At 50.4% G+C, this 27,036-nt stretch overlaps 2 protein-coding genes across 2 annotated transcripts in view; both read right to left on the bottom strand.

Moving 5' to 3' along the window:
* Positions 1–639: 639 nt before the first annotated feature.
* Positions 640–10,384, bottom strand: LOC144374236 (uncharacterized). The gene is made up of 6 exons (XM_078037161.1): positions 10,372–10,384; positions 9,767–9,901; positions 8,279–8,394; positions 7,882–8,112; positions 6,685–6,799; positions 640–4,382 (listed from the first exon to the last, which is right to left on the bottom strand). The coding sequence occupies exons 1-6, from the start codon at positions 10,382–10,384 to the stop codon at positions 4,219–4,221; spliced, it is 774 nt and encodes a 257-aa protein (XP_077893287.1). The 3' UTR covers positions 640–4,218.
* A 596-nt stretch (positions 10,385–10,980) lies between these two features.
* The window catches only part of LOC144374231 (uncharacterized), a 29,814-nt gene continuing 13,758 nt past the window's right edge, over positions 10,981–27,036 (bottom strand). The window contains exons 11-13 of the transcript XR_013433678.1: positions 12,569–17,807; positions 11,397–11,602; positions 10,981–11,160 (exon numbers count right to left, since the gene is read on the bottom strand). The gene's annotated coding sequence lies outside the window, so the exon portion shown is untranslated. The remainder of the gene's footprint in view (positions 11,161–11,396; positions 11,603–12,568; positions 17,808–27,036) is intronic.

Genomic DNA, 27,036 nt, shown 5'->3' with positions numbered 1-27,036 from the left:
AAGATCAGTTCTTCAAAACTCCTACTTTTTCAGAAAACTCATTGAAAGGCAGGGTACCCACTTGCAGCCATCAGTGGTTGACAGATGGCACAGAGGCTTCAATGTGAAACCGTGAATGCCAATCATTACAAGTGCTTCTGACACACTCTAGTGCAACCTGGGACACCCCAAAGTGCTCAACGAGAACACACTTTGTTCCTGCAAGTGGAAGCAGCTTGCATGAACTGTTTCAATCAGGAAATTCCAAGCTCTTCTCAGCAATCACATTCAGAGCACAGTTTTGGCCCAATAGAAAAAGGGTCCTAGCAAGAGGGTCCCACACCTACGATCACCTTCATAAGGTAGCTTCCCATCTTCTGTGTGGAAGTGGGTTTCTCCTTGGCCCTTATGCTGTAGAGGAGACCACTAGGAGCTAAGCTTCATGCAGGACCATCTGACCCGGACTTTTTGCAAGCCCTATGAAGCCCTCACACAAGCTTAAATGCTACAGGACTCTGCAGACCAGTCCATGCAACAGTAGACATTCATTCATTGTCTAGAGTCTACAGGTTCCTAAATGCATGGCATTCATTATCATCAAATGCACAATTTTGATCAAAAACCATCACAGTAGATCAGGTGACAAATCATCACAATAGATCAGGTAACAAAAACATATATATTTTCAAATAATAATATATTAATGGGAACAACAAATACAGGATAGAGTAACAACTGTGTTACTAAACAAGGTCAAAGACAATGGCAAACTATAGATTCAAACTTTGAAGCAGATAGTAATCAATGTAAATATTCCTGGGCTGCCTCAGCCCCGCCCAGGCACACAGCAGCAGAATGGTTTTGCAAGCATCCTCAGGAGGGCTGCAGCCTTCTTCTTTGCAGGACGAGAGGGAGGTTGAGGCTGGATCCACTCATCATTCTTTTGGGAGAGGCTCCTTTTCCTCAGCACGAAGTTGGGTTTCGTGTGAGGGTTCTTTGCGTAAAATACGTTGGCCTGCGCTGGAATCCTCAGCTCTGGGGAGAGAGGGGTGTACAAAATAAGGTGGCTCAGGAGGTGCTCCCTGGGACACCCCAACATCTGAGAGCCTGTGCCAGAAACGAACTGAGCCACACACCTGAGAGCTCTCCAATTCAGCACCAATACCAACAAGACAGCCTCCACAGTCCTCCCTGAGGAAGAACTAGGCAGAGCACTTCAACAGACCTAATGTCTGTTCCTACCAAAGGCTTTGGACTCCAAAACATCCCAGGTCCTCTTGCGTCTGCCAAAGCACACCACTAGGGTTTGCATCTGAAATCTCCCACAAAAGTGCCGAAGATTCAGACCCCACATGAGCCATCTTCACAGGTGGGTTTGGAAGGAAGCATTGGATGGTGAGTGCTCTGATGTCAACATGCAATTCTCATTCAAGATAAATACACTACTGGGGGGTGGGAGGAACTGGAAGAAAGGTTGAGCATGCTTGGAGGAAGACCTAAACAGGAGTGCGCCCTGGGCACCAGTACCTTGTCCCTGTTGGCTCCACTGAATCCTCATTCTCCAAGTAGAGGTCCTCCTTCTCCTCTCCGTCTTTCTCTCTCTCCCTCTCTCCCAGCCTTGTTCTCTCTCTCCCAGTCTATGCCTTTGTGGCAAGGGCTGAGAAGCTCTCCACTGCCACACACTAGAGCTTTATGGACAGCCTCAGTGCACAACCAAAGAGAAAGTTGTGAAACCCAGAGAAAAGGCCTAGGATTCCTCAAGTATGGCCACGGTGAGGACAGGCTGACCTGCACGGATACCACATTAGAGCCACGCTTCTGCGTTGGTGGAGCCTGCTTCCATGTGAACCAGGCTTCTGAGAATGGAGGCCACATTCCAAATGCTGCCCTCCTGAGAACAATGATTCCAAAGACCAGCAAAGGGCCTGCTTCCCTCCAACATGGTGTATGGCCCAGTGGTGCCATGACCCCGAGTGGGGGAATACAACAGCCAGCTTCTCCTTCCTCTGAACACCTCTTTCCTGTTGCCCTCCTCTAACCTAGAGCCTGTTCTCCATCCCTTCTGGGTTGGATGTGGGGATCTCTGCTATGAATTTCTTAGGCTACCAAGGCCCCAGACAGACTTCCTCTTCCATAGACTCTACTAACCTAACAGAAGGTTAAGATAGGAGACAAGTGATCCTAGAACTCATTGGGATGGTGGTCTTCAGCGTACATAGGCTGGGATAATGGCTGCTGAGGTGTTTGGCTCACAAAAGCCAACCAACCAACCAATGAAAAAGCGCTGACATTATTATCAGATGAGCTCTGTGGCTACGTGCTCAGGAAGCCCTCATCTGACTCTAGTTAGGGATCATAACCTGGCTATTGGGATCACTCCTTGGCTAGTGGACTCAGGTGCGGAAGACCATGGAATTGATGCAAAAACAGATGATTCAAGCTGTCTCCCAGGCTGTGTTTTCTTCCCAATTTCATCCTGTTACTGCTTGCTAGAATCTTGGCAATGCTCTGCCCAGGCAGTGGTTTTCTGGTCACACAGAAGGCTTTTAATCCTACTGCTTCAGCCCACAAAATGCCAGTTCCATCTTTAGCCCATGCATTCCCATGTTCCTCTGAAACCACTCCTATCTCAGACCACAGAACCATACTGCTCCTGGAAAGAGGCTTTCCTCCTCACTCCTCAATGATGTCAGCTTTGCATGCGTCTTCATGTCCTGGGCAGGGCACCTGGTGGGGAGCCGCACTAGCCACTGGGGTATACCAAAACACCTGGAGAGCTTACACCAGCAGAAGTGCAGTTGGCTTTGTGCACGAGCCCAACACACCCTGTTAGAGTGTTCTTGGGGGTCAGAGAATGCTCTTTGGTGCTAAGAGTTGACCTGAGTCCACATCCTGACCCTTGCTCTCTGTCATCTGATTGTCCCACTTACTCTGACGGTGAGAGATGATTTGGCCCAGCTCATATTCCTCCGGCTTCTCCTGAGTAAGCAAGTGTAGCTCGAGGGCCCTGCGGATGACGACAGGAGCCCGATCGTGGCAGGTCACCTGGAGCAGCATGGAAGACAGGCCTTCAGGAAATGGGCCTTGAAGTGACTACTCAAGGACAGTGGGCAGGGGCATTCTGGAGGCACCTCCACTCTAAATACAAGGGCAACATCCATGACCCTACTACCTGAGGCTGACCTCCTGCTCATCGCGTGGGCTCTTCCCATAGGCTACTAGCCCAATCCTTGTACATAGGACTTCCTGGACCTGCCATTGCTCTTTGTGGAGCTGCACTCCTCTCCAAGTGAAAGGACCCCACTACCTGCATACAGATGCAATCTCATCCCACAAGTTGGGAGGAATGGGACAATAGCCTCCAAGATCCTAGGTCTGCCCGAGGATGCAGGCGGCATTGGGAATGGCCTAGGCACAAAACCTAGAGGCTTTGGTCTGGATTGCCAGGGCCCAAATCAGACCCAGGAACGTGACCACACACAGGAGTGACGAAAGAGAGCCATGAGAGCTCCTGGCCTCCAGAGGCTCAGTGCTGGCTGGGGTGTACGAGGGCACCTGTTCCGCCAAGGGTAAACATTGGGTTACCTGGACATTTAGTGTGCTTGCTCCACATCCATACTGACTCTGCAGAGAGACCCTCTCAGCTCCTTGTTCAAGGAACATGCAGAACCTCATACTGGTGTCCTGCTCCATAGAGGCCAGCATCCCATACAGAGGAACCTGCAACCTAGGTCCTGGCCTGTTCTCATCTGTCACCCATACCTGCCTCTGCCCTTCTGGACTGCATGCTGCCACCTGACACACAGACTCCCTCAGACATGGCGGTGGACAAGCTGCTGCTCTCCCTCATCTCAGCTCCAGCCCTTCACACTGACCTCTTCCTTCTTGATTCCCATCTATCCTCCTGATCATCCAGAAGCTCCAAATTCAAGAGGGCATGAGTAGTTCATGGTATTGGACCAGTGTCTGCTCCCCACCCAGGTGTAAGCACCAGGGGACACCCCTGCTCCCAGGCTTACCAAAACAGTCTTGGCCATCTTTGGACTTTGTGTTTCTAAGTGGACACGAATTAAGCAGGTGTCTCCCACCTGCTTGTGGGAAAGCGGCCTGGAGGACTTGCAGGTTGATTCTGAGAACTGTGGGGGATGGAACATCAGCAAACCCAGAAACAGAAAGCCACCCCAGCCTGTCAGTTGGCTCTATGGGCTTCTAGCACATATGTCCAGGTGCTCAGGCTTCTCATTTCCCCAGGTGGGAGTGGAATGGCAGCACAAGTACAGCTTGAATAAGGTAGGTGTTTACCTCCTTTCCCTTGACCTCGCGGCGTTTCCTCACGATGAAATAATATTTGATTTGTGGATTCATGGACAGATACATCAGTGAGTGGTCAGGGACCTTGATTTCTGCAGAGCAAAGTGGAGAGAATTGTTAGGTGGCACTCAAGGATTAGACCACAAAACACCCACAACCCCTGAGAGTCTCCGCCAGGGCGAGCCTGCACCAGAATTGAGAGCCCTCCTATCCAGCTACAGTGCCACCAAAGACTCCCTCAGTGATTCTTCCCTGGAGAAGATGATGTACAGGATTCTAAACCAAAAGAGCACCTGGCAATGGAAACAGCACCTTGGGCCCAGAACTTCTCAGTGCAGGTTGGATCTGCCAAAGGGACACTGCCAGGATCTGCATCAGGATTGGCAAAGGCTCCTGTGCTTAGGCCTTTCTCCCCAGGGCAGCCATGCTCACACATGGGCATTCAGGGAAGCGTTGGATGGTGGGGGAATTCATCCCCTTGCCCTGGATGAATCCACTCATGGATGAATACACGGAGGGGAGGTGGTATCCATCAGAGGTGTGTTGGGCATGGACATGGGAGGACTTGAGCAGGGTGGTGCCCTGGAGAACTCTATTGTTTTCTAGGATCGCTCTCCTTCCCCTTGTTTCTCATCAGGAGCTGTCTGCTTGGTACTTTTATTCTGGTTCTTGTTCTACTTCTGGCTCTTCTTTCTGTCCTGCATCTTCTTGTAGTTCTTTCTGGGTCTTTTTCCTGTTCTTACATGATTCCTTCTTGTTCTTCTTCTTGTGTATCTCCCTCCACCCTTCCTTCTGTTCACCTCCTTCTTTTTCTTCTTCTGCCTCCTGCTCTTTATCGTGTGATCCTCTCCCCACTCAGGAGTGTCTCTTTCTCCTCCTCCTCCTTCTCCTTCTTTCTCTGGCAATGGTGGGGCGTCCTGAGGAGTTCAAATCTATCACACTCTTCTGCCCAGATGCAGCCTCTGTTCAGTAGTCCAAGATGAAATCAGTTCTCAATCAATGGCCAGGAGTGAAACCAAGACCAAAGACAAGTGACTTCCTTTCTTTGTCATTGTCACAGTCAGGAAAGACTGAATAACAGACACCGCATTCTGGATAGGCTTCTACCTGTGGTAGTCAGCACCTCATCTGGACCAGGATTGCTAAAATAGATTCCACCTCCATAAAGCTTCCCCAATGAAAACAAGGTCTCCAAAATCTAGGAGAGGGCCAGCATCACTGCCACCCTCCTGCCATAAGGCATAGATGCCATCACACCTAGTGGGTTCCAGGCCCCCCGTAGTCCTCCCTTTTGACGTCTTTTACACACAAACCTCCCCTGGTCTGGAGCCTGCTCTCAACTGATGCTTGGGTTGAAAGTCTGTTTCTGAAATCACCTTTGTAGATTCTCGGTTTGGTAATTCCTTTTGACTGGCTTATTTTTTTACTAGGGATAAAGCCAGAGGCACTTAAGCACTGAGACCATTCCCAGGCCTTTTGACTTGGGTACAGGGTCTCCCTAAGTTTCTGAGGCTGTTTGGAAATCCCCTTCCCCCTGCACTGCCTCCCAAGTCCCTGAGATTCGCAGACACTGCCCCTTGCCCAGCTCCTTGCACCTCAGTCTTCCTCATGTGTGAGACAGAGCCAACTCAAATGAGGCAGTGTGTGAAAATGGGAAAACTCACTTACGTGCTCGACAGATGGTGTGTTCTACTGTGGACAGGCTGGGATGGTGGAGGCTAGGAGTGTCGGGCTCACAAGAAAGGAAAGAGCACTGGCATTGTGGACAGCTCAGCATTGTGGCCTCTGTTCTTCAGATGCCCTTCTTTGTTGCTGGAAGGAATAATAACCTGGCCATTCTGATATCTTCAGGAGATGGGCACCCAGGCACAGAGGACTTGGAATTGTTCCAAAAAGAACCCAAACAGGCTGTCCCCTGGCCTTGACTTCCTCTTCACTGAGTCCTGTTCCCAGTTGCTGCAATCCTGACATTCTTGAGTAGGCAGGACTTCTCATATCCTGGCCATGGATTGGGACCTGTGCGGCTTCCGTCCATAGCAATGCTGATCCAATCAGGACCCATGCTCTGCTCCTCTTCATTTGAAGGCATCCTTATCAGTGAGCCATAAACCAAACTGATGATAGATTGAGCCTCTCTCTGCCTTGCCCTCATCGATATTAGCTTTGCATTGCCAGACCAGGTCCAGGGGAGAACACATTTAGAGAGGTCCAGCAGCCGCCTGGGGCCTCATTGAACTCGTCCACACTGGACACGCCCATCACTGCACTTGGTTTCCTGCACCAGGCCCACCACACTCTGGCTATTTTAGGGCCAAGGCCCACTTTCTCTTGGCTGTGAGTTATCCTGAGCCCACTGTGGATCATGTCTCCCCACTGTCTGATTGTCCTACTTACTGTCATGCAGAGACATCATTCTCAGCAGCTCAAAGTTGTCCACATCCTCATGCTGCAACAAATTTTGGTCCAAGGCCCTGCGGATGAGGCTTGTCACCCTCTCCTGACACGTCACCTAGATCAGGGTGGGACAAATGTCATCAGAGAATGGCTTTTAGAGGAGCTACCCAAAAGACTGTGGTCAAACATTCAGGAGAAATGTTAGCTACATATACAAGGGCACAATCTTGTTATCCTGCTACCTGAGTGTGGCCTCCATATACCCCCTGGGTTCTTGCAACGTGCTACTAGAACAATCCTGGTACAAATATCTGCCTGTACCTGCCATCTCCCCTCCCCCTGGGGAGCCACATTCCACTCAGGTCAAAGGACCAAACTGCCTATGCACAGACACACTCTCATCTCACTGAGATGACAGCAATGGGCCAGGGATCTGCGCACCAAGTGTGCTCTGGGATGCAGGCTGCCTTTGTGGGTGGAAGAGGCAGATGCACTGAAAATTTTGGTCCTGACTGCCACTACACAAAACAGACTCAGATGCAAGAGTGTGCACTTGAGTGCTTCATGATAGCCTGGAGAGGCCCTGGGCTCTGGAAGCTCGGTGTGGGTCTGGTTCTAATGATGTACTTGACTCAGCACTGGCAGTCACTGAACATGTCTCCTCTGCAGCTGGACACCTGCAGCATTAGCGTGTCTACTGCACATCCATAGAAATTCTGCCAAGAACCCCTTTAGCTCCGTATTTACATACATGCAAAGACTGACATTCCGAAGTTTGGCATGACCCCCCAGGTGATCCCGACCCCAAATTTTCACACCTAGTCATGCTAAGGAGGTTCTCTTCCCTGCCACCAGGAACACACCCCCTCCTACACATGTGACAAGTCACTGCCAGCTCCGCTGCTCCAACCTCACTCATTGAGAATACCAAGTTCTAGGCACTGCAGCCTGCACCCTGGACATATCTCTGCCTTCATCTGTCCACAGCACTTCCGTCTGCACTTCTGGCCTGCCAAACCCACAATACACAGGCCCACTCACCGCTGCAGCTGGGCATGCTGAGGCTCTCCCCACTCAGGTCAAGCCCTTAAGACTGACCTCTCTCTTCTTAATTTCCCACCACAGCCCCAGGGTTAGCTGTGTCTCCTGCCTTCCACTGTGGGGACACCCAGGAGGCAGCCCTGCTGTCGGGCTTACCAGGATGCGCTTTGTCTCCCTCAGGCTCTGTCCCTCTAGGAGGACGTGGACAAAGCGGCTGTCTTCCACCTGCTCGCTGGAGTGAAGCAGTGAGGAGCTGTTACTGGTGACTTTTCTCACGCACCACTCATTGGTTTGGGTGGCCTGGGGCAATGGTCCTGCAGCCACCGCAGAGCTGCTGCTCACAGCTGCTGGGATCCTGGATGCCACTGCCACAGAAGGCTCCAAGAACTGTGGGGGATGACAACATCAGCAAAGCCCAGCACCTGCACCCCACCCAGCCTGGTAGTTGGCTCTGTGGGCATTCTAAAACATCCATCCAGAACCTGAGGTTCTTGTCCCCTTGGAGGATGTGGAGTGGCACCAGGAGTAAAGACTGAAGAAGGTGGCTGTTTACCTCCTTTGGCTTGACTTTAAACAACTTGCTGGCAGCTGTTTCCTGAAGAAGAAAGTTATAATCCACTCTGCCATCCAGGGCGTAATATACGTTTCCATCAGCAGGGATCCTCAGCTCTGGAGAGGCAGGGGCAGAGGCGTGGTAGGTGACACTCAAGTAATACACTACCCAACATCCCCCACATCTGAGAGCCTCTGCCAGCTCAGGTCTCACACACAGACCTGAGAGCCCCCGAATCCAGCTACTGTTGCACCAAAGACTCCCCACTGATTCCTCCCTGAGGACCCTCTATGCACAGGAGGTCCCCTACAGGAACACCTTTCAAGGAAATAGCCCCTTGTACCCCAGACCTTCTTAGTTCACGTTGGACCCACCAAAGACAAACAGCTAGAGTTTGTATCTGGATTGGTCCCCAAAGACTCATGTGTTCAAATTTTTCTCCCCACTGCAGCAATGATCACAGGTCAGTTTATGGAAAAGCACTTGATGGTGGGTGCCTCCACCTTGCCAGTGGATTCATCCACTCATACAGGGCTACACTAATTGGAGGGGTATGGTTTGGAGGTGTGTTGAGCGTAGGTGGAGGATGTCCACAGCAGGGCTGTGCCATCCAGAGATATATATTTCTCTTGAGTTCCCCACTTCTGCATTTTCTCCTCATGAGTCTAATTCTCATTCACATTTTTAATCAATTTATTGTTATACTTCTTGTTCGGCTTGTGTTTCTCCTTCTTGTTCTTGTTCTTCTTCATCTTCTCCTCATGCTTCTTCTTAAAGTCATCTTGACCTTCTTATTCATGGTCTCCTCCTTCAACTTATTTTCATTTTTCTACTTCTCCTTCTCCTCCTCCATGTCCTCCTTCTCCTCGTCCTCCTCATCCTTGTCCTCCTCCTCCTCGTCCTCCTCCTCCTCTTTCTTCTTCTTCTTTCTCTCTCTCTCTCTTTCTCTCTCTCTCTCTCTCTCTCTCTCTCTCTCTCTCTCTCTCTCTCTCTCTCTCTCTCTCTCAAGAAGAGTTTACAAGCTGTGAAGGGTTCTATTCTACCACACTCTTCTCTCTAGAAATGGCCTCTGGTCCTAAGTAAACTCAGTTTGCAATGAATAGAAAGATTGGAAGCCAGAAATGATTCTTCATTGAACTGCTTTTCTCATGTACTCATCTAGGTCAGGAAAGGCCACCAAAGTAGGCACCCTGTGGTTGTCTGTCTTCTTTGACACAAGACAAAGAAGCCTCTCTTCTTGGCCCCTTGTGGATAATAGCTTTGCAATGCCTCCTCAGGCCAAGGAAAGAACACATGATAGGCAGGTCCACAGCCCCTGGGGAACATGAAGAACCTGCAGATTTATGCCCCATCATTACACTTTGTTTTATGCACAAGTCCCACCATACTCATCCTGGGCACTGGGTCAATGCACACTGTGTTCTGGCTCCCAGTTATCGTGAGCCCACTGTGACTCACTGCTCCCTACCCTCTGATGGTTCCACTTACTCTGATGGTTCGAGAGAATTTGCAGAAGCTCGTAGTTTTCTGGGTCCTCCTGCTGGAGCAAGTGTGCATCTAAGGCCCTGCGGATGATGACTGGAGCCCTGTCCTGGCAGGTCACCTGAGCAGGGTTGGAGAAAGCTCATCAGAGAGGGAATTTGGGAGTAGCTACCCAGAGGACAGTGCTCAAGGACAATCAGAGACAAGTGAGCTCTCAACACAAGGGCACCATCTTGATACCCTGCTACCTGAGGCCTTCATGTGATCATGTGGGGGTCTTCCTATGAGCCTCTAGTCCAATCTTAGTACAAGAGTTTGCTTCAACCTGCTATGCCCTACAGGGACAAGGGAATAAGGACCAAAAGACTTTGTACAGACACACTCTAGTCCCATCAAGATGGGAGGAATGGTCCAGTGCACTTCCATATCCCTGCTCTGGTCTGGGATGCAGCTGCATTTTTGTATGGACCAGGCACAAACCCTAGGTGCTTTGGTCCTGACAGCCAGGGCACAACACACACTAGGACTCTTTAATGATAGGCATGGAAGCTGCTGGGCTCGAGAGTGTCAGTGCTTGCTAGGGTGTCAGGAGGTTCGGACCCAGCAGGTACAGTGGTTCAACATAGCTCCCCTGGAGGTGGACACCAGAGTCTCATGATGGATACTCCACACCCAGGAAAATTCTGCAGAGAGAGCCGCTAAATCTCTATTCACATACATGCAAACTAGGACACTAATGGGCCCCTCCAAGGCCCCCAGTTCTCTGTGACCCACACCTACCCACCCTAATCATTCTACAATGGCTCCCTTCCCTTCAACCAGCAACATATCCCCTCCCACACACAAGAAAATGACTGCCAACTCCTGTGCTTCAACCTCCACGGTTCAATATACTCCTCCTCAATACCAAGGTCAGTAGAGGATGGCCTGTACCCTCGATATTTCTCTGACCTCCTCTGAACCCAGCACTCACTCCTGCACTTCTGACCTGCACATCCCAAAACACGCAGGCCCACTCGCACCCAGACCTGGCATGCTGCTGCTCTCCCGCCTCTCTCTTGCTCACTTTCTGCTCTCCTTCCTGACCTTCCAGAAGCTCCAGTTCAAGAAGACAGGCCTAGTCCAAAGTGTTTGCTGTGGACTCGGTCTTCCCCACTGTGGGCTCCCAGGAGACTCCCCTGCTCGAAGACTCACCAGGATGCTCCTATACTGTGTTGTCCTTTCCTTTTCCAGGTAGACGTGAATGAGGCACCTGCCTCTCATCCGCTTGTTATATTGGGGCCTTGGGGAGGACCGAGTAGAGACCCCTGATGTCCTGGACTCCGGCTCTGCCCCTTCCCTGGGAGAAGGCTCTGGCTCTGGGGTTGGCTGAGGAGCCGTGACAGGAACTGAGCTTGTAGCTAGAGGAGAAAAGATGCCAACATGACTGCCTTGCCCTGACCTTCCCACAGACAGACAATACCTCTGCTGCCAGGAAGAACTCAGGCCCTTGGCCCACACAGGACCTCTTTGCAGACTGGGGTCACTTCCTGAATGGACAAAGGCTTGTCCTAATTTCCAGCCCAACACCAGGCATACAGACTCCCTGCAGTGGGACAACAGTCGGACCTTTCCTCATATACCCTTAGGTACTCACCACAGTCCGCCTGGCTCTCAGGCTTTGCCTGGCTTGATTTGCCATCTTCAATTGTGGCCAGGAGGTGGTGTGCTTGGTGTTCCAGGTTCAAGCCTCCCAGCAGGAGCCACATGGATAGCAGCTGCTGCAGACTCAGAAAGCCTGGAGGCTGATGGGAAGCCTCGGAGTAGAGGTTCACCCAGGTCCCCAGGAAGGAAGGTGAGGCACTGTGGGGAGGAAGGTGTGGAGTCAGCAAAACCCTGGCCTTGCCTTCACCACGGCCTCCAGAGAAAACCTCTGACCCTACACTGGGGAGAGCAGTCTTTCCTCAGCCTTCCCAAGTCAAATCACCTTGCAGGTCCCTATTCTGGAAACAGGAGCCCACCCTCTTGACCCCAAGCCCATTCCATGTTGAAGTTGGTCCAGGGGTCCACCATAGTCACTGAAGAGGACAACGTGCACTTATGCCCCATGGAGTCAGGGATGCAGTCACATGTAGGATATGTACTCATGGCACCTGCGGTTTGAGGCTGACCCCCATGAAAAGGGACACAATGGCAGTCATTTGCACCCTATTTTTCAATGAATTATGAAATGTGACTGGAAACGTGTCTTCACACAGTGGGTGCTTTCTCCATGTTCATCAGTGAATGAGCCCAAACTGCTGATTCCCACATATCTCTGGGTGTGGGAGCCGCCATGTCCAAAGCCCCTGTCCAGCTATGTCCCAGCTAGGATGCTCTGTCCCACTATGGAAATTAACATGTCTTTATTAACCCAAAAGTGCTTTTCCCAAGGCCTGAGTTTTGAGACGCCTCTGGCACAGATCTACGTTCTTCACAAAGCCAATATCACACCAGAAAGACCACCTGGCCTCGCTGAGTCCACCTGGGAATGAGCTCAGTGCACACCATTGAGCTGTGGTGCCCAGTGTGTGGGGACTGCTCCACGGACCTCTGTGGATCAGCTGGAGTCAGGATGGTTTCTCTGCCTGAGAGCGGAGTTCACTCCCCTTGCAAGGCTGTGGCAGGCACCTCCAGGACTCGTCCCATTCGGGACTGACATTCCACTATGAGTGTGGTCCTCTATCTCATTAGGTATCACAAACCTTTGGGTCCCTGAGAGGTACATGGCAGCCCCAAGACCCAGGCATGAGGGGGCTACACACTTGGGCTTGGTGGTCTGGTGCTTACCTTGGGAACAAGAGATCCAGCACCTGATGGGTGGGGATGGAATCCCAGGAGATTAACCCCATGTTGCCGCTGCAATGTAGGTTCCTCCCACAAATGACAGGCAGGAGCTCATTCCTAAGCTGGTCCTGCCTGTAAGGTTCAAGGCTCTGTACCCTGAAGGGCTCCTCCGTGTTCTCATCATTTTCACCCTGTGTTGGGACCAAGAATGTTGGTTTAAAATGGAAATGGTGACAAACAGAAAAATGACTTGTGCCAATACACTAGAGTCAAAGCACAATGGGACAGTTCCCATCAGTACAAACACACACCCACACACACACACACACACACACACACACACACACAGTCAGAATAGGAGTCCTGGGCCATTCATCAGGGATCAGACTAGAGGGCCTGCTGGGTTCACCTGCCCTGTGCTACTCACTGTTACTCTTGAGCTCCTCTGCGACAATCGCCAGAGGCTCTGGCGTCTAAGATGAAGCCTCACCCAGTGCATCCACAAAAGGGCTAGTTGGCCCCCCTGAGGTTCCTGGGAGCCTGAGGCTCGGCATTGTTTGCAACCACAGGAGAACATCCTTCTCCCTCCAGTTTCTCCAACCAAATGAGCTCGGATGGCTTGGTCAGTTAAGTGGGTGCCTGGATACCAGGGTTCCATGTTCTGTTTGATCCATTGTCAAGGCAATGATGTCATTTCCTGTGCCCATACCTGAGCCTCTTTTCACATAAGACCACTTTCAAAAGCCCTATGAGCTGCTGATTTCTCCTCCATGCCTAAACATCTCAGGTGTGCAGGTGTTCACCAACAACTACCCAAACATCCCCACCAGCATCTGCCCTGCTTGGTGCCACTAGAGTTCCAGCTTGGAGCCTTCAAAAATGCATTCACAACCAGTCCTTCCCTCTCAGCAGCTTTTGGACCCTGGTCCCATCATTGTGCAACTCATGGTGTGCCCAGTCTTTTCTGGAAAGTAGGGTAGCATCTAATCTCTAGGGTTTATTGTGTCTATTGGCCCATAACACCCTCTATTCTCTCTGAAACCAGAGATGGGACTCACAGGTGGCTAAAGCACAAATGTAGAGATGGGACAATCACAAGAAGGGCAGAGACAAAGAATGCACCCCAACTCAATCAGGCCTGTGTCCCACACAGGGACGTGGCCAATGTCCGTCCCATCGTGGCTGCAGTTCCCTCTCTACACCATGGCAAGTTGGAGGGGACTGAGATGCAGAGGCTGCTCCCCTCTGCCATACAACTTCCCAAGGCTTCTCCTAAGATTTCAAAAGGGCCAAGTGTGTCTAGTGTTGGGGTCTCACAGAGACTCCGAGGTACCACAGCATCCTGCTGCCCAGAACCGGTTCACCCCTCACCTCAAGGGGGCTCAGCCTCTGCATTCATGGGAATTGAAGTGGGTACAGGTGATGGGATATCACCTCCAAGACTGAGTTATGCCAAGTCTATGACCCCTGTCTGCATCCCTGTCTCCAGCACCACTCCCTTCTCTCTCTTTCCTCCCCAGAGCAAACAAATCCATTTAGCAAGTGTGTCCTGTGATAAAGACATGACAGTCACCCATCCTCTCATTGCAAAAACACTGAGGCTCAGCCAACATGGATCCTACCAGGAACACAGGCATAAACTCAGAGTCCGATCCTCCCAGCCCAGCCTCAGTGGAGCCTGGACTCCCAGCCTCCTGAGTCAAGGAAACAGAGGTGCCTAGCCGAGCCACCTTGGATGCAGCCACACACAAACTGAACTCATCAATGCCCCTTGCTCTCAGTTGTGAGTAAGAGGGGAGGTGGTGTTTCACAACCCTGGACATCAAGTGCAGTCTCCAGGCTTTGGGGTGTGCCCTGGCCTCTCTCTATCTGCCCAGGCCCTCCAACTCACACTGGCCTTTTACCCAACCTCCTCCTAGGGCCAAACTCAATCCTGCCTCTCAATTTCTTCTGCCTTCCCCAACACACTGCTCCGCAAAATGAGCAGGGCTGGCTCTCTGTTATCACGCTGGTGTCAGCAGCAATGCCACCCCACTGACATAATTCTGAGTCCCAACCTAGGCACTCCAGCTGTCCTTGCCACATGTGGCCCTGTTTGGGCTCTGGCTCTTGCTCTTTTCTTTCATGTGCATGTGTTTTGAGGTTTTGAGTTTCTCCCACTGCAGAACTGCAGCTGTGGCAGGGTAGAGCTCATGAAGGTGACATTCTGAGCCACATCCAATCCCATCAGGACTGTGAACTGGGGTGATGCTGGAACACAGTGATGAGTGAACACATGGGAGGTGGTTGGACCCACCTTGCCTCTGAGTGGTTTCCTTTCAGGACAGGAATGTAGGGATGGGAGCCCCTGGCGTGGGGTGCTTTGCACAAGGCGTGACCACGGGCTCTTTCCTGGCAAAAACTGGCTCCACTCAGCATGGAGAGCACTGTCATTCCTGGTGGCTAACAACAGCCCTGGACCCCAGAAAGGAACCCACACTCAAGATTAACGTCTGAGTGTGCGTGTCCTCGAGGAAATGAGGTCTCCTGATCCCAGGTGCAAAGGGGTAAGTCCTCTAACTCCAGGGGCCATGAAGGGACATCTGAGATTCCCTTGTCCTTCTTTCCCTCTCTGAACCCATGGTGTCCTCACACTAACCACAGTTAGGACCCTGGCCTCATTCCCCAGTTGGGATCATTAGGCTCCATAAAGGACAGTCTCTAAGATGCTCAGTAAACCACCACCCTCTGCACAACCCATAACCCTATTCACCCAAGAGGCAAGAGGATTTCTATTCAGGAAAACCAGGACAGGGAGAGCCTTTCTCAAGGACACAAGGACATTAGTGAGTGAGGGAGTGATTAATGGATGGAGAACTATTTCCACCACCAACTTCCAGGAGCATATATGGCCCTTTGGGCACAGGTACGGACCCTTTTTTTCCAATCAACTTTTTCAGAGAAGTGAGGCTGCCTTCTAGATGGCACCTCCACACTAAGGGGGTCTCCTACTTCTTCCACATGTACATATTGCAACGGGCCTCCCACTGTGCATCTGAGAACACTCTGTGGGCATCTGTAGCCTTTCAAGACCCCAGAAACCATGCGGGCACCCCAGCACCAGCAGAGCATTTGTGCACATCACAACAATCACCCCGGGTGAGAACTCTCCGTTCCACTCTGTACTAGGCCCTGCCATCTGTACTGATCAGTCCAACCCCTCTCCTTCCTGTTTCTTGATTATACTACCATGGTTCCCACACATGGATTCCAGGGTGCTTGTGGCCCCCCCAACCATTTGAGTTCCAGGAACAGTGGAATGTGTTTGGGAACTTCTGGATGACGGGAAGTCCCACCCTCCAGGGTTTCATCTTCAATGTAATGAGTGCAGAGGGAGCCAGGAGGGCTCTGTCAGGTAGAGAGAGGTGGGAGCTGATGGAGCCTCAACTAAGTGCCCAGGACTCTGGGTTCAGAGCTGGTGTTATGTGGAATTGTTGAGGGACGTGAAGAAAACCCAGCTCACTGTACGCAGAGACAGCAGATGCCCTCACGTGGTCAGGCTGCTGTGCTAATCAGAGCCCCGAGATGTTCCACAGGTGTGCAGGTGGGGAACCCACGTGCCAGCCCAGGCTGTTCCTGAGCACCTCTACCTGGATTCGGAGCACGTGACTCTGCATCAGCGTCCTCACATCAATGTATCCCGGCCCCCCACCCCAAAAGTTCTCTCAGAGACAGTGAGGTTCCACTGCTCTGGACTTGCCCTTTTCTCTGGGATTCTGGGGTTCCATTAATTAGGAGGTCACAACAATTCTCAGCACACAGGCTGAGCCTACTGAGATCCCAGGAGTATCCAGGCATTGCTTCTATTTATAGTCCATCATGTCCCACCACACTGTGGACACGTATTGCACTCACCTAAAGAAACCACCAGGCCCAGGGCCTTCGTGCCACTGGCCTGCAGACACCTGGAGGAACAGGCAACCTATAGGCTGCGTGGAACCAAAGACCCTAGATCCTGGGATCTGAGCTGGACACACAGCTCATGTGCACACAGTCACCACCGTCACCGAGAGTGCAATTGAAACACCCGCCGAGTTAGCAGTGGACCTGATATGCCCACGAGTGGGGGTGAACTGCATCCCTTGAAAATGATCGTGTCCAGAGAAAGGCAAATTTTGTAGGATTTCACTTATCTCAGATTCTCAATTATCAGGTTCATAAAAAGATAAAGTACAATGTTCTTTTCCTGGGCCTCAAGGGCACTAGAATTCTGCATTGATGGCAAGAGTATGTCCACGTGACTTCTGGAGATGCATGGTGGTGACGCCTATACACCAACATGAACATGCTTAATGCCACTCAACTGTGTCCTCCAAAATGGTTTAATTACAAAACAGATGTTCGGTGTCAATTACCACAATGTAAACCCTTGGGAGACTGCTGATTGACTCATCTTAGCGTAAGTCAATGAATAAAGGTCCTAAGGTGCGAAGCTACAAAATGAGGGATGAGCATGGATGAGGATGGGCGGGAGAATCCTCCCCCTCTAACACAATTAGGGAAGGATGTGCTGCCCTCAAGTGGCTGGGGGGCCTGGGATCCTGCCACAGAGGGGGATTCCAAACCTCACATGCCCTGACCCAGGCCAGAAGACCAGGTAGAGTCCAAGGACCCTGGGGTGGCCCAATGGCAATAAAGGTCAAAAGGAACTGGGATCTGCCTGGACCCTCAATCCCCTACTCTGAGCAGGGCTGCATTATGAGGCCAGAGGCCATCCACAGCAATCTGCCTTTACAGGAAAACAGGGACTGCAGGCTGCCTCTGGCTCACTGACTCAGGATGGTGTTTTCATAAAGCAAGACCACTTCCTCACATTTGACCAGCAGCTCATGCGCTGACAGCACAATGGCTGGCTTGACTCAGGCCCTGAGAAATGAAATAGAAAATTCATAGCAAACCCATCTTCAGCTCTTCCACATCATCAGGGGGTGTGATTCATTTCCATCAACAAAGATGTCTGAAATGATGTCTAAACATGCTGGGGACTCACCTCCGTGTGGAACTTTTCAGGAAAAAGGGGATCAAATCTCATGAAGCAACTCTTCTCTCCTCTAGCCCATGGGCAATGCAAGGAACCTGCATGTTACCAGAGGCTCACTCTCTCTTCTCATGTCTTCTGGAAAGGATTCATGAATGCTTCCTTCAAGGTGAAGCAGAAGCCTGCATTCCCAGCTGCACAGAAGTGTTTGAGGGCAGTGTCTCCCTTAAAACCCAAGAAGAAAAACAGGTCATTAAACAGGCACATGGATTAGAGTACATGATCAATGATCCCTCCTCCCTGAAGCCTTCCACATGCCCACCTTCCACATTCACAGAGAAATGCTTGGCCATTCTCAAGACCAGGAGACCATGATGCTCATCACCAGGAAGTCAATAGGAACATGAACAGAGCAGCATGGATTGCACAAGGTGGCACACCAAGGATCTGCAGCACAGCTGCTAGAACACCAGAGCTGAACTTCAGTATTGACTTTCTGCCACCTGCCGAGTACGATGGTAATGTCAAGCACAACATGCAGATATGCAAGTAGTGGGTGACACGGTGCATCCATTCACAGAAGTGGGCAACATCTTCATTGGAACAAGGAAGTATCTTATCCTTACTCATCAAAATCATCACAAAGAATAAAATGGATGCAAGACTTCTCATTTCACTATCATGTAGCTGTTGGATTTCCCTATTAAATAATACCTCCTCCAAAATAAAAAAATATCTCAGATATGTGTCAACTATTCGATGGATGACATTTTAAAAACTAGGCCTTTCCTTCATATTTATGTATGCTATAGCCCTGCCTAAGGCTCTTTGAGAAAGGAGCACATAGAATTGGATCTTTGAAAATCTCACATTTGCCGGTAAATATTACCGACAATGTCAGGCATGGCGAAGTGAAAAGTGGGACTTTGGATACTCAAAGAATGCTATGTTGTGAGATTGGTGTCTCTGACTCATAGACAGCATGTGGTTTCTATGAAAGCTGGTGAGGGAGCAGGAGTAACGAAGCTCATGGAACAGATGACCTCAGGGAATACTGACAGATAGGCCAAACTGGAGAACATGTTCCAGCTAACATTGGTATTTGGGCTCCTGAGCCCAGTCCTGTTTTAAAAAAAGTTGCAGACAGGCAGTGTTCATGTACAAAATGTCTACCATGTAAAAGTGGGTAATTGAAATGTCATCTAGGTACACATCTGATAGAATGGTCTGCCAACCTATGGATTTCATTCTAACAAATAAAAAGAAAAACACAGACATGAGACAAAAAGATAAAACCTTGTCTTCACCAGGATGCCTAAAAATAAGTTTTATTTGCCTCATGCAAAGAGCTTTCAATAGAACTTCTGATTTCTGAATGAACCCATTCAATTTTATAATGCACAGATCATAAGGTTTTCTTTACAGAATATTCTCTTCTTCTTCTTCTTCAAGCCTCACATAGAAAATGTCTCACAGGACATAGGAGGGGAATGACCCAAAGGATGAGAGAATGGCTGGAACCGTTCTCAAATGTGCCCATGTAGCCTAAAGTTTGAAGGCACCTAATTGTACTCTAAAACAATGATGAACCTATTTGATCCATTAATTAATAAATAGCAGGGCTTTACCACTTGAACCAAATCACAGAAAAATGGAAACAGATGATCGAATTCCTCTTCTCCCATCACCTCCTGGCCCAGACTCTCCCCAGAGGTGGCTCTGGTCATCTGTCTATTAGGGAGTCACCCGTGGTCCCCTATCTCTCAGAAAAGAAAATCACCTCAGCTACTGTCCCTAAAGCCAAGTGATGGCTGCGGTTTCCACACCGTGTGGATCTGGAGAGATGCACAGTGCCGCTGGACCAGCCTATGTTCAGGGCTGTGTCTGTGTCCCACAGCTGAAACATGTGGTCCAGGGTCTTCTTTCCACCCACAGGTCCTAAGAACTTGCAGTCAGCACGTGCCTCCTTATTCACTGTGGCCACAGACTTCCTGCCAATGGCCATTGCATTGTACACGTCTTATAATTTAACACGGCATTGAAATGAACTTCCTTCTGGGAGCTTCCCAGGGCACGTCCCAAGACCTGAATTTCTGTGTTGTAGGGAGCATAGCGTTCGTGCATTTTTTAAGTTTCATGGATAATGTTAAATGTGCCTCCAAAGTGTATGAAAAAAGCTTATCTTCCTATCCCCTCCCAGCACATATTATCAACATCCTTAATTTGGGTAAAAAATAAATAAATAAAACACATCATTTGAGCCTGTGTTCATCTTCTTGCCAGCTGTGTTCCAGTGACCTCCTCCCGTGCATAGTGCTCATCTGTGTTTCTCCTCGTGCCTCCTGTTCTACTGGGTTGCCATTTCCTCCCAATCGGTCCCTCTGTTTTGACAATGTTTGGGGCATATTTCGTTGGAGAGTAGTTTCTAACGTGGATGGTCAATTGAACCATCTTGACAGCTTTGGGTTTTGAGGATTGAAGCCAACCCTCCCCATTTCTAGGCCACAGCCTCTTCTCCTAGATTTCTACCAGTATTCCAGTAAATATTTCATTGAATTTGGTTGGTCTCTGTGTCTGGGTTCAAGACTTAGGTCCTGCACTTGCTAGCAGGGACATTGTGCTTTCTGGTTTGTTGTGTTGGCTTCTTGGGGACACTGTGAGGATCAGGTAGGCAAGGCAGGTAGAGTGGCTGGCCTAGAGCATGGCCCAGAGGGAGCGTTTGATCAACATTATTTGTAAAATGACAGCTGTCAATTATCACAACCAACATGAAAGGCCATCCTAACAATCATCATTATGAAAATATTGGTCACAATAATGTTTTCTACTTCTATGGTACATCTGTATTATACTCTCCATGAGTGAGGTCACAGGCCATGTGTCATTGTGGGCCTGCTTCTGTCATTTAGCCTGGAGGCCCCTGGCATAGTTTGCGCTTCAGGACTGGAAGCTCTTTTACGATACAGTTTTCAAGTGGCCATTGGTCGCCTGATGGTACTCCATGGGGTCATCTGAGCCTGGCTTGCATCTGGCTCCTGCAACCAACATCCTGTTTTGCTAGAAACTCCATCGAAAGAGGCTTGGAACTCCTGCTCTCTTGTTCATCTCTGAAGTTCTGCCATTTCTTCTCAGATGGCTCCACAAACCTTTCAAAACCCTCCCCTGCTCCAGGGCTTTGAAGCGGTTTCTTTGGAAGCTTCTGCACAGGGTTAAGGACAAGCCATTCCTCACATGCTCCTTCCACAGGAGGAAGAGAGGGGCCAGAGGGGCCACAGGGAGCAACCTCCTGCTCTGTTCCAGGCAGCCACTTCCAGGCTGGGGCTGCAGCCTGGGGCTCTCAGGACGGCTCTGGCTAAGGGGGAAGCCCTACCCAAGCCTGGGTCACAGCCTCCCATGCCCCAGGGCAGCTGGTGAGCACTGGTAAAGGGTGGAGGGGAAGGCTTGCACCCCAGGAGTCGGGTCTGGACAGCATTCAGGTGGGAAGAGACCACTGGTCACCAAGGGGATGTGAAGCAGGGGGTGACCCAGGGCAGCCATGAGATCTCCTCTAAAGACCACTGTGGTCCCAGCACTACAAAGGGACTGAGTGACATTATTACTCTTCCCTGTTTTAAGGACAGAGGTGTGGAAGGGATTCCTGAGAGTCACAGAAAACGTGGCTCACAGGTTTCATTTTGCCATCTAGGAGTGACCTTGGCCGCACTGGTGGCAATTCCCCGGACCTTTGATGAGCCCCCTGGCATCCTCCCAGTGAGTCCTCCCAGGCCCAGTCTCAGGGGCAGACAGCTGCTCTGACTGCTCTCCCTGGACCTGAGGATCACATGGGGTTTTGAAATTCTTTTTGTTGCCGCACTGGGCATTGAACCCAGGGCCTTGCACATGCTAGGCAAGTGCTCTACCGCGGAGCTCACCCAGCCCTGAGGGTGACAGGTTTGGAGAGCATTTGCTACCTGAGTCTTGGTGAGGTGAATCCTCATAGCCCTGAAGTCAGCACGTTTCTCTACCAGCTGCGTTTGCAGGGTTAAGATCTTAGCTTGAGTTTTGTTTTCCCTTATTTCTTCACTTCTCTCTCTCTCTCTCTTTTGGTACCAGGGGTTGAACCAAGGGGTGCTTTACCACTGAGCCACATCCCCAGCCCTTTTTAAAATACTTCATTACAGACAGAGTCTCACTGAGTTGCTCAGAGCCTCACTAAATGGCTAAGGTTGGCTTCAAACATGCCATCCTCCAGCCTCAGCCTCCAGAGTGTCTGGGATTACAGGCATGTACCACTGCCCCCCAGCTCTGCACTATTCTTAATCAGAGAACCTGTGGGGCTATGTTTACTAGGTATGAATTGAGTTGCCCTCCAGAGAAAAGAAAAAGTAACAAAGCACTGCTGTGTGGGCAAATCAGGGATGACCCCAGGACAGGGTCAGCTTTCTCTCCAAGGAAACCCCACTGCCCAAAAGGAGCCCCTTGGCCAACGCAGTAGTGCACTCCTGGAATCCCTGCACCTCGGGAGGCTGAGGCAGGAGGATCAAAAATTTCAAAATCAGCCTTAGCAATGGCAAGGCACTAAGCAAATCAGTGAGACCCTGAGCCTAAATCAAATTCAAAATTGGGCTGGGGATGGGGTTCAGTGGTCAAGAATCCCTGAGATCAATCACTGGTACCACCCCCTGTGAAATAAAAGAGCCTCTGCTAAGGACTTCCATGTTGGCTGAGGCAGCTGCCTACAGTGGGTGTCCTGCAGAATGCAGTCAATCTCCCCAGGCCTGGCCTGTGGGGAGGGGTTGGCCCGGAGACCGGGGGTTAGCCCCCAGCTAATGATCACTTGGTATTGTGGTTTGGATGTCAAATGTCCCCATTGCCCATGTGCTAAAGGCTTGGTCACCAGCCTGTGGCCCTTGGGACATAATGGAAACTTTAGTAGGTGGGGCCTCCTGGAAGGAATGAGATCATTAGGGGTGTGACCTTGAGGGGGATATTGGGACCCAGCCCAGTCCTACCCACCCTCTTCCCAGTTACCCAGAGATGAGCAGCCTCCTCTGTCATGTGCTCCAGCTGCCAGGATGTCCTACTGTGCTGTCACAGGCCCAAAGCAACAGGGCTAAGGTGCCATGGACTGAGACCTATGCAGCCATGAGCCAAAAGAAACCCTGTTTCCTTTTAAGGGGATTCTCTCAGATGCTTTGTCACAGCAACAGAAAGCTGACAGCACCCTTGGTCTGTGCCCCTGCTTTATACATAGGGATGCTGAGGGCCCACAGGAAGCCGAGCAGCCCCAGGTCACATGGTCCCATAAAAACAATTATTATCTATTCATTCACTGACTACATGGCAGGAGCTGGACTCCAGATCTCAGTGTTTGAAAAAGTTGTGTTTCCTTCCTGCCCCTTAGTCCCTCGCTCTCTCTTTTTGTATGAATCCAAGAAGGACCTTCAGGAGATTGCAATGCCATCCAGTCATCCTAGCCAGATTTGTACTTGAACATGAAATTCATGGGATGTTTCTGCTTCACATTGTGTTAGTCACTAGTCATCAGAGAGCTCTGTGCTTTCACCTACAGAGTGCCACCCCACTTCCCTGCTGCAAGGGCTCTTCCTGCCAGGTCACCTGCTGGATGGAGGGCACTGCCCAGTGCCCTAGATCTCTCCTGAATGTCCTGTGACCAACCCACTGCAGGCCAGGCAGACATCCACAGAAAAAAACAGCGAGAGGGTCTGGCGCCCCCTTCAGGTACTGTTATATAGATGCCCACAGAACATTCCTCAAACCTGCAGCAGCTTGGACTGCATCCAAATGCAACCACAGGCCGAGCACAGTGCCACCCACCTGTGATAGAGTGACTCAGGAGGCTGAGGCAGGAGGATTGTGGGTTTGAGGCCAGGTTTAGCAACTTATTGAGGCACTGTCTTAAGATAAAGAATTAAAAGGGCTGAGGATGTAGCTCAGTGGCAGAGCCCCTGGTCCAATCCCCAGTACCAAGAGGAGGTGGAGATACCAGAGATGGGAACTTATGAGTTGGGTCAATGGTAACTCCAAGCCCAATGAGACTGAATGCACAGGGGAAGCTTTAACCCGCAAAAGAAAAGGAGGCAGGGAGCTTCAGCTCCAGGTAAAGGACTAGGAATTGAACCCGGGTGCCTTACCACTGAGTACACCCCAATCCTTTTTATTCTTGTTTTGAGAAGGGGTCTTGCTACGTTGCTGAGGGTCTCACAAAATCACCAAGGTTGACCTCAAGTGATCCTCCTGCCTCAGCCTCCCGAGAATCTCTGGGATTACAGGCATGCACCACCATGCCCAGCAAGAAAGGAACTTTTATCAGTGCAGCCACACGGGGAAGGCAGGGGACCCACATCTTAGCCTGTCTTCAGGGGGTGACAATGACTTGGAGCTTTTATAGAGAGGGGAATGAGGGCAAGGGCTTGGGCTTTGCACAGCTGCCAAAGCAGGTGGTCCTGACCAGTTGAGGTCTGTCCATCTTCCCTGGATTGGCCAGGTGGTGCCTTGTCAGGAGAGCTGTGTCACCTGCTTTGGCTCTCAGATGCACATCAATCAGACCTTGTTCCTGGGACATGAAACAGACTGCATGGGGGTGGGGGTCTGGATTCTGAATTAAGAGCAACTTTCTTCTGCTGAAAATAGAGACGGGCTGCAACCCCACGCCCACCTCAGGAGCCAGGAAAGCTAAGATGGGTCCCGCCCTTCCTCAAGCCTGGGCACAGGCCATCTGCCTAGGCATTTTCTGTGTTTTTCCCATTTTTGCTTTTCTTCAGGCCAAGGAAATTCACGGATGTAGATCACTTGGGTTTTGTTTCTATAAACTGTAACCACTTCTGTGGGTCAGGGGCTTCTTCCAAGCCTTCTGGCTGCTTCTCCCCAGTTTGATCAAAGTTCTTTATTTTTTTTTCTTTCTTTTTTTTTGCCTGTTCCTTGTGCTGGTGGGCACTGATGCAGCCAGCAGGGTCCAGTAACAAATCCAAGGTGACTCAGGCAAAGGGGATGGATGGGCCATATATTGAGGCAGAGATGCTGCCCTTCTAATTCTGCCTTTAGCCATCCATTGGATGTCTGCGGGTAGAGGTGGAGGGCTGGAGTCCTCCTTACAAAATCCTTACAACTCAAGTCAGCAAACACTGAAAGCCCTGTTGCCCTCAGGGACAGGGCCCCAGACAGTTCCTCGGTGCCTCCCAAAGGCTGCCAAGGGAGAAGTCACTTGGGGCCCGACTCCAGGAGGATCATCAAGGGGCGGGACAGGGGGACTTCAGGTAAAAAGCCGCAGCCAGCTCGCCCTAGGACCCCAGCCCTCACCAGCCCCACCGCGTTCCTGGACAGAAAGGTTTCCTCGAGCATCCTCACTGGGTGTCCCTGCAGCAGGGCCCCAAGATTGTTCTAGAAAGGGATCTGTCAGGTGGGAGCGACAGAATCTCATGAAATTTTAAGTACAACAGAATGCCAAATGACTACTCATTCCAGTGAAGACATGCTGCAAATAATACTTAGAACACGTGCTGCAAACCAGACTTAGAAAAGTGTCCTCACAGAAGATTCTGTCATTCTGCATTTGTTTCTGAAAGTTGAAGCACACAGTTCTAATGAGCCCAGGAAGAGGTTGATACCCAGTTGAGTTGGCATATGATGTGCCAGAGCTCAGGACTTCAGGGCTGCTGTCAGGTGGTTCCCGGGCTCTTCTGGTCCTCACCTTCACTCAGGGTCTTTTTGTTGGTGATGGAGTTCAGCAATAGATTACTGGCCCAGAGACTTGTTCAGTATTGCTCCGTAGGAGCAAAACTGTCACCAGTTGTAGGTAGCCAACTCCAGGTGAGAAACTTGATAGATGTTAATGCTCACGGCTTCACACCAGCAACCTGCCCCTCAGTGATCATGCTCTCTAAAATATACACCATGCTAAATTGTGTGGAAGCATTCTAGGTCTAGCCAAACCACACGATCTTTCAAAAACAGCCCAATAACATTTAGAGGATTCACTCTCCAAAGCAAGCTTGCCAATGCCTGAGCGCCCACACACTCTATTGGCGCCAACCTCACCTCCTTTTAGAATGCACACATCCACCAAGATACCACTGCCTGTGGTGGTTGAGCAGCCTTTCCAATGGACGAGGTGGATGTGAATGTAACACGTGAAGGAATTAGCATTTACCAACAACTAGAAGAAAAAAATCCATTCTCTAAGATACGATGACGGAGCTGCTCTGTGATCTAGACCATCCCCCTCTCCTGCATCCTCTCTCTTTTCCTCTGCCTCGATGGACCTCCAACTGAGCCCAGAAAGATGTGTCCTTTCTAGTCAGAAGCCCTGTCATGGCTTCCATTTCCAGGCCCTGATTCCTGGTTAACTGCAGCCAGAGCTCGCTTTCAAGGTAGTCTCTTCAGATCCCTTCCCTACCCTAACCACAGTGTGGGCTCTGGCCCCACCCTTACTCTCTACACCACCATTCCACATTAGGGTCTTCCTGTCCCTCTCTGTGACCCAGGACTGCCCATAACTGACCCCACCCAAAAACAAGCTGTTGAACCAGGTGCCATCAAAGGGAAGAAATGACCAGAGATGGCTAACTTGAAGATTTCACAGAATAGTCCATGAGACAAGGAATATCCTGAACCAGTGAAATGACATAAGAGGAAGTCAATGAATTCTAACCTCAAGGGCAAATCCTACAGTACACTGGCTCTCAAATTCAGCTACACACTGGAGCCACCTGGGAGCTGTGCATAGTACTGACCGCTGGACCACCCACTGGCCCTGGGCTGATGGAATGGCTCTGGGCTAAGATGGGACACTGGGGTTTGTAAATTACCAGTTGAGTATAATATAAAGCAAACATTGAGAACATTGCTTTTTTCCCCACATGAAGAACTGTGTGCATACAGATGCAGAAGTACACAAATCTGCAGCATAAACCTCCTTGAGGGCCATAGATTAAATGCACTGCAGTCACCAGCATCCTGGCTAGGAACACCACCAGCCTCCTATTTCCACCTTCCAGGTGATTGCAGCCCCGCCATCCAAGCATGGAGGAGTCCTCCCTGCTGAGAAATTTCAGTGTGCAGAATGGAGAGCCCTCTCTCCTGGGAGTCTCTGCTTTGACAATAAGTGCACTGGAGAAGTTGAAATCAAGTGGGAGGCACATGGGCAGGCTTCCTGGATGAGGCCCTATTGAAAGAAGGATGGGATCTGAGGAGTGGACCAGAGAGAGGAAAGATGGGAAGTACAGCAAGTACATTCAGAGCCGAGGTCAGGCCCAAAATACAATGTTGGCTGACAAGAGAGCCCTTGCACCAGGATCAACAATTTTGAGAAGGCAATGAGGACTGCCTGAAAAGATCAATTCCACAAAATTCCATGGAAACCCACTCATCACACCTTTCTGAAAACACTGGAAATGTAGGTTTCATGCAAGGAACTCTGGGTGACAGATGGCAAAGTTTGCCAAATGCAAGCATG

This window comes from Ictidomys tridecemlineatus, unplaced genomic scaffold (assembly GCF_052094955.1).
Source record: "Ictidomys tridecemlineatus isolate mIctTri1 unplaced genomic scaffold, mIctTri1.hap1 Scaffold_626, whole genome shotgun sequence".
NCBI lineage: Eukaryota > Metazoa > Chordata > Mammalia > Rodentia > Sciuridae > Ictidomys > Ictidomys tridecemlineatus.
This window is presented reverse-complemented; position numbering and strand designations above follow the sequence as displayed.